Below are 8,069 nucleotides of genomic sequence, written 5' to 3'. Positions count from 1 at the left end.
GCATCTGAACATGGAGACCACAAGCCTGAGAGACATGTGCATGTTGGACATGTAGTAGAAGCTCATGACCACAAACCTACAACTGAACATGGACACCACAAGCCTGAGGGCCATGTGCGTGGGGGACATTTAGTAGAAGCTATTGGCCACAAACCAACAACTGAACATGGACATCATAACCATGATGGACATGAGCATGGGGGACATGTAGAAGAAGCTCATGGCCATAGAGCATCTGAACATGGACACAACAAGCCTGAGGGACATGTGCATGAAACTCATGGCCACAGAATAACAACCTCATCTGAACATAGACATGGAAGGGAGGAAAGGGGACATACAGAAAGAAAAGGTATCCGATATATTAGGTATGATTAGCAGTGTATTTAATAGTTTAATGTACACTCATTGGACACTTTGTTAGGTATACATTGCAAGTATTGGATTGAACTCCATTTTGCTGTCAGAACTGTATTAATTTTTCCAAGTGCTAAGAGATGTTAGTTCTTATTGACGTGATAGCTTGGAAGCCATTTCAGTGCAGTGTTGTCACAACCAAAAATATCTATCTATCAAACCAGATAGAGATAATTTGAGCCTCTTGACACTGTTTTCCTTCTGGAGGCAGCCATCAGAAGATAGGTACACTATAGTCAAGTCCATGGATGGTACTCATTTGGAACTGTTGGAACCCTAGGTGTGCCAAGAAAATATCCACTATACCATTAGGTTGAACAGCCTGAACCATTGGTTAAGAAGGATGGATGCATGGTTTCATGTTTCTGTCATGTGAACGTTGCAGCAGAAATCAAGACTCATCAGACCAGGCAACATTTTTCCAAACTTCTGTTGGCTAGTTTTGGTGGGCCCTTGTAAAATCAAGCCTCAGTTTCTTGTTTTCAGCTTGCAACGGTTGATTGCTGTGTGGTCTTCTACTGTTGAAGCCAACCAGTTTCAAGCTTTCAAAGTTTTTCTGCTTTCCTTGGTTTTAACAAGTGGTTATTTGAGTTAATGCTGTTCCTATTAGCCCAGGGCAGTCTGGCCATTCTCCTCTGATCTCACCAACAATGTATTTTAGCCCAGAGAACTGTTGCTCTCTGGATAGTTTGGCTTTCTTTGGAACCATTCTCCTGGATTCTCTCCATAAAATCCAGAGATGATTGTGTGACAAAATCCCAGCCGTTTCTGAAATACTCAGGCATCAACAAACATAACTGTCACTTAAATTGCCTTTCTTTCACATTCTGACGCTTGGTTTGAATTTCAGCAGGTCATTTCGATCATGTCTATGTGTTTAAATACATAGAGTTGCTACCATGTGATTGGCTGATCAGATATTTCCATTATTAACAAACAACTCAATGGGTGTAACTAATGAAGTGGCTGGTGAGTGTATATTATTGTACACCTGTACTGTCAGGTGATCTTTCTCCATAAATAAAGCATAGCAACCCTTAGAAGAAAATTCCACCTGAATACTGAAAACAGCAGAAATGTTTTTGTCTAATACCAATGGCAATTATTTTGTCAGACTCACACAACTCTGGGGGACACATATATGGCCACAAAGCTTCATCTGAGCATGGAGAGGTGGAACATACAGACAGACAAGGTATATCTTTTTTAGATATAGGGGTAGTGGTAGTGATCACCCATGTGATGGAAATACGCAGTAGATATACTTTAATTACATTTTTTTTAATGCCAAAAGAGAGAAATGGGGTCTCAGATGTGAGACGAATGTTCCCAAGCTTTAGTTGTTAAACTGTTTGCGTTAATAACAACTGCTGTTTCAGACCACCACGAGTCTCATGGACATGAGCATGAGGCCCATGGCCACATAACAACACATGGAAATGGAAGGGAGGAAGAGAGGCATACAGAAAGAAGAGGTATCTGTGACTGGGATTGTTTTACTGCAGTTATAGTTCCTTGTGTAGTACACCTGTACTAACAGTCTTGGAAATTGTAGAAATTTTTGCTTCTAATGTTGATAACAATTATTTTGCCAGTCTCGCACAGCTCTGAGGGACACACACATGGCCACAGAACCTCATCTGAGCATGGCGAGGAGCATACACCCAGGCAAGGTATATAATTTAGATATAGTGGTAGATGTGATTGGGTAGCTAGTGAGTGAAATATGCAATGGATAAACTTTAATGTTTCCAAGTTTTAGTTATTAAAAGTGACAACGGCTGTTTCAGACCACCACAAGTCTGCCGGACATGTTCATGAGAATCATGGGCACATGACATTAACAACCTCGGGCATGGGGGAAGAAAGTCATAGAGAAGGAAAAGGTATTTGATGGTGGTCAGTTTGTTAGTTATATAATAAAACATACAGCAGAAAACTTTTCTTACAAGCTAACAATATCACTTGACAAGTATTAAAAATTGGGCTACTTTAAAAAGAAGAAATGTATCAAAATTCAAACTAATGGCAGCGTCATATTAACTGAGATGACAGAAACTGCAGTAGGACCAAGTAAAGGAACAGAGATCGACATTGTTCAATTAGTATTTTTTTTAGTTGAGGAAAGAGCTATTTTCTTATCCCTTTTTTGGTTTTGATATGACTGTCAACCACATGTGTGACGTGCACTGCACAAAAAGTTAAGGGAACACTGAAAACATGTGAGACGTCAATGGGAAAAAATCATTCTGGATATCTATACTGATATGGACTGGACTGGGCTGAATTCAAAGACACCCTGACGTCAGATGCATAACATAATGTCCCAGAGATGTTCTATTGGATTTAGATCAGGTGAACGTGGGGGTCAGTCAGTGGTATCAATTCCTTCCTCCTCTAGGAACTGTCTGCATTCTATGTCGGGCATTGTTGTGCACCAGGAGGAATCCAGGACCCACTGCAATAGTGTAGGCTCTGAGAAGGATTGGCAGTCAGAGTGCCATTGCCCGTCCTGTATAGGTCTGTGCGTCACTCCATGGATATCCCTCCCCAAATCGCTCATGCTGAACAATGTTACAGAGTATAACGTTCTCCACAGCTTCTCCAGACCATTTCATGTTTTTCCACATGTGCTCAGGGTGAACCTACTCTTATCCGTAAAAGGGACGGGGCGCTAGCGGTGGAATTGCCAAATCTGCAATTCTGTGGCAAATCCCTGTCAGACTCCACTGTGCCCGTGAGAACAGGGTCCACTAGATGATGTCGGACACCCTCATGACGTCTGTTTCTGACATCTTCACCAAGGCCTGCTGGGGGTCATATTGTAGGGCACCGGCAATGCTCATCCTGGCAGTCATTGCATAAAGGTGTAGATACTAGTCTTACTGATGGTTTAAGGGCCTTATAGCTAGGCCCTTATCTGCTAGAGTCATGCCCCCCCCCCCCTTCAAGGAATCTCCTGAATGCTCCTCAGACTGTGCTGGGAGACAGCAAACAGCTACCTGTGCAACTTCTGTAGGGTCCAGTTATCGCCTCATGCTACCAGTAGTGACACTGACCTAGTCAAATGCAAAACTAATGAGAAAACAGACAGAAAAGATAAGGAGGGAAATATGTCAATATCTCCACCTGTAAACCATTTCTGTGTTGCTGGGTTGTCTCTGGGTTTCCCCTCTAGTGAACTTGTTGTTAATTTTATTATAACCAAAACAGCTGAAGCTGATTAACAACCCCCTCTGCTACTTAACTCACCAGATCAATATCCCAGAAGTTTACTTAGCTGAGTTTACACTCTGGTTAAAAAGTGTTCCTTTACAATTTTTGAACAGTAAACATGTACATGAGACTTGTGACCACAAAGCCTCCAGCCTCACATGAACAACAGCTGAAAGGAAAGCTATCTATGCTATATGTTGTGCTAAGAATTTCATCATGAAATGTAGCTCATTTTTTCTTGATGTGTCATTGATGACTGTGGCGTTTCACTCTCCCATAAATTTGAGGGACATGTATGCGAGACTCATGGTCAAAAACAAAAATTTAATTTTACCACGGTCAAGAGAATGAGCATAGCGAAATAAAATTTGAAAAGACATTTTGTTAATATGTAGCCCTTTTGACGTTCACTTGAGTTACACAAGCTAGAAAGAGTATATTACTTGTGATGCAGGCAGTAGAAGAAACTTTCACCATCACTTAACCTTGGCAGCCTAAGGTGAAAAATGAAAACTGGAAAAAATAACTAAATATATGTCTTCAGCTACATGATGGCCTGTCTGTCAACATGAACCATAAGGCTAAATTTAAGTCTGTTAGCAAAAGCAGAGCCATTTTTTAATCTTTTTTTTTTTATCTAAGACAATGAATGATGCAGAAGGGCTGGACAGAAAAAGCAAATAGCATAAAGGATGGCACAGAAATAAATGGGCAGAGTAGAAAAGGAAGATGAATTTCACACTGAAGATGCTCCTGAAAAAAAGAAAGTGCTGTTTCCGTGTTTTTCCCACATTTTAAACACCGTCGTGTTCTGTCTGATCAACACATTATAATGCAGAAAGAACACATATCGTATTACATTAGAATGCATGAATGGAATCTGCATTAGCAAAGGCTTTATTCCACAAATCTTTTTTTGATTTTTGTAGTCTCTCTGTTTCTTTACAAAAACCTGAGATAATCTGTGCAGCATCAATATAGATTGATTTCTGAGTTGTTGCTCATTTGTAGCGCACCATGGCATTGAAAAAGCAGAATGGGAAGTAGTCGGTCGTGAGGAGGATGAAGACAGAGAAGAGGAGAAGCAAAAAGGGAAAAGGCGAGGTGGGATTTTAAATGTGAAATAATCACTCAGTGATTCATCTCTGGTCAGACAAATTTATCGTGATGAGATTAACAGGGGACAATGTCCTGAATTTATAAAAACGTTATAAAAAGCCAGCATGGAAGATACCCCGTGAAATGTAATGACTTTATTCATTTGAGCTCCCTAACAGATTTCATTATCTACATATGAAAATAAAATTATGTGCAATGTTTCATTCGGTCCCTGTCTGGACACAAGATTTGCTAAATATGTCGCAATGTTGTGGATTTTATTCTCTGCCTCTAGTTACTGAAACAGGGTTGTCACCAATTTTCTGCATAGCTTTAAATTTGTTAATACAATATTTACCATAAGTTTACCCAGTTATATGTTAAAATTTCTATATTAATGTGTATGAAATCGCCATTGTCCTTTCTTTACTTTGGACCACCAAAGTCTCACCACAGTCTCACTGCAGCACTGTGGTGAGATTAGTGGCTTGTCTTTAGCCTCTGGTATAATGCGAATTTGAATATGATCATTTATTGTGTAACTTTTGTGCACATTTGTTTATAATTAATTGGCAGTGTTTCAGGACCAGATATTAATCTTAAAAGCTAAAAATATGCTTTTAAAAAAAGAACTAAAAGATGATTACCTAAAATGAAAGTTTTTTTTAATTTCAAGTTATTAAACAATAAGGAAATATGCTTGATATATACTGAATATATCCAGTCAGTGTATCCAGTCAATTGCATTTATGTTGGACCAATTCCACAAGATTTTATATTTTGCATTGTACTTATGCAACAAAATTACATGTAAAAGTCAGCTATACCAAGCTGAAGCCAAGTGTGGCATACCTGTACTTTCTTTGCTGCATATAAATGCTTGTAAAATCTGCTGTCTGACCAGTGAAGAAACACTGCACTAGTTAAAAGATTTTGTCAGCTTTATAGAACAAAGCAATCCCCTTTTTTAAGGTAGGATCTAGTGGGAATCCCTGCCACCTCCTCCAATAAGCACCTCTATAGTACTGACACTGACCTTTAGGGTATACTAGCTCCTGCTGTGTGAAGCTATGGTGCTGTAGATGGCTATAGCACAGTGAATGATCTGGAGCTGACTTTTGAAGAGAGATTGCTTCATCCCTCAAGGGCTGCTGAAACTTTTGATCTCAGGAGAGCCCCAGGCCAAACAGTTGTTTGGGATCATATACGATGATTTCAAAGGTAAGAGACCAACACAAACACAAGGTCTGAAGAACAAGACAGAAAATCTGAGCTTAATTAAATCCTGTGGATTTTGGGTCAGTGAATTGTAAAGTGTTTCTTTGTCATTTCACTAAACTGTTGATGATGCTTTTCAAGTAGAAAACCTGTGGAAGAATTCCCTCCTTTGTATTTTGTCTGGGGGTTGTTTTTTTTTCATTTCACTCATTCTTTCTCTATGCATCTCCTTCGTGGTTGTGTTTATGTGCATGATCAAGGTAAGAATTTGGATTTAAATGCACCATTATTCCACCAATTTTGAAGCTTCTCTGATGCAGGTTGTTTCCTCTCAGTCTTGCAATATAACTGTCGTTTAATGTTAACGGTTCACAATTGATAAATACCTATAAAGCAGCATCTTGACTCATAACGTTCATTTGTGGAACAATGTCCCATTGCCTCTCTAGTCTGTGGAGTAATTGGCCATTTATATTTAATTAGGCAGTTCTTCCTCCCACTGCTAGCATGGTTCCCTCAGTGCTGAGAGAGGCACTTTACTGTGCTCCTCTCGCTGGCTTCCTTTAAACCAGCTCATTAATATTTCAGCTGGCATCATCAACCAAACAATAATAAAATAATAATGTGACGGCTGATTAAACAGCTAAACTCCGACTTTTTAATGTGCATTTAAATGTGTATTTGCATAAACATGCCTGGTAAACGCCTCTTTAGAGGACAGTGATGCCTTGCAGCACACCACTGCAGCCAACTTCTAAAGCTTAATAAAACCTTAATTAGGTACGAGTCTCAGCCAAGATAATCGTAAAGAGACTGTCGAGCAACCTCTCCTCTCTTACACCCTTCTGCACAACACAGATCCTACACTAGGTTATAACCGGCTTCTTTCTTTTTTTTCTCTCTGTGGAAAAATTATCCAGAGATCTTAAACCATTCTCCACATTATCACTTTTTTTCTTCGTTTTGGTTTTAGGGTGCAAAACTTGTAACAAGTCTTAACTTATCAAGTGTACAAGCAAAGGGAGTAAAAACCTGAAATCAAATCCGCTCGAATAATTCATGAATTACAAAGAGAAATTTTAATTAAGATCTCTGATTACGCAGCACTTTATAAAAGGGAATTTAAAACAGTGTGAATGGAAAAACCAACAGTGAAAAGAGGAGGAAGCTGGGCTGGAGTGTAGGACCAAAAATACTCACAACATTTTTTGTTATATTGATTTATATTTACAATATAGAATAATGAAGGAGGAAACGGCATCTGCACATTTATGCACAGCTTGTCCTGGTGTCCACATTGATATAAACATATGATTTTTTTAAGAAGAACAATTAGAAAAATTACACAAATTCAAAACAAAAAAACTTAACTCGAAGTTTAATTAAGAGATCTGAAATCTGTAGACAGCACCTTTCTGCTGGTAGTGCAGGTAGGTAACTTGCACACCTGTGAGGACACAGTTATTGCTGAACAACATAAAAGCTTTGTTGCCAGCCAGACATTTTGCAAGGTCCTGATTATTTAAATAAAGAAAGAAGTTGTCAACTACCTGATTAATACAGTGTTGGGTAATGCAGTAATGTAACAAGTTACTGTACATAATTCAGTGATTGTTGTACATTATGTTGTTACTCAGGTTGTAAAGGTTCTTAAGTTATCTGCACGCCGGGAACATGGAAAGACAAAAAAAAAAGCACAAACAAACTTGTGTTTTGTTCCCAATTTCTGTTCACATGCAGGAGGAGGAAATTTGGCATTGAGGTGTGCAACTTTTGAGCATTGGAGAGATCAGCATTACTTTTATAATTACTGCTGAAGTGCAAACTGCATGCAGGATAGAAACAGATGGAATATGCTGAGAAGTATCAGACAGGGTCCTAATGCAAAGCTGGCAAAAAACTCAGATTGATGTTAAAGTTGAGTGCATTTTGACCCGAGCCCAGCAGCCAGACCCTGAACTTTAACAAGCAACAAAGACAGTGATGAGCAGTCAGGCTTTTAGCGTTATTGCCTCCATTTCTACAGTAGAATCACCATGGCAATCATTTTAAGGTCTCTTTGTGCCAGTTTTCATCTTTGCTTTGTCTTTTTGTCTTGTGCTTGTACATAAACACTAAAA

General features: G+C 39.1%; 1 protein-coding gene across 5 annotated transcripts in view; it reads left to right on the top strand.

Moving 5' to 3' along the window:
- Positions 1–8,069, top strand: part of ntng2b (netrin g2b) — a 77,025-nt gene that overhangs the window by 59,261 nt on the left and 9,695 nt on the right. For 2 of the 5 annotated variants that reach the window (XM_005720244.1, XM_005720243.2), the window contains exons 17-23: positions 11–352; positions 1,532–1,612; positions 1,797–1,892; positions 2,013–2,090; positions 2,208–2,303; positions 4,645–4,737; positions 5,878–5,952. The exons of 1 other annotated variant lie outside the window; for it this stretch is intronic. In XM_005720244.1, coding sequence (XP_005720301.1) covers positions 11–352; positions 1,532–1,612; positions 1,797–1,892; positions 2,013–2,090; positions 2,208–2,303; positions 4,645–4,737; positions 5,878–5,952 — 861 coding nt within the window. The remainder of the gene's footprint in view (positions 1–10; positions 353–1,531; positions 1,613–1,796; positions 1,893–2,012; positions 2,091–2,207; positions 2,304–4,644; positions 4,738–5,877; positions 5,953–8,069) is intronic. 2 more of the 5 variants (XM_005720245.2, XM_005720246.2) reach the window with 2 other exon arrangements.

The sequence above is a fragment of the Pundamilia nyererei genome, unplaced genomic scaffold, assembly GCF_000239375.1.
Source record: "Pundamilia nyererei isolate P.nyererei 1_Seehausen unplaced genomic scaffold, PunNye1.0 scaffold00002, whole genome shotgun sequence".
NCBI classification, from domain to species: Eukaryota; Metazoa; Chordata; class Actinopteri; order Cichliformes; family Cichlidae; genus Pundamilia; species Pundamilia nyererei.
Note: the sequence above shows the minus strand (reverse complement) of the source record. Positions and strands in the feature narration are given on the sequence as shown.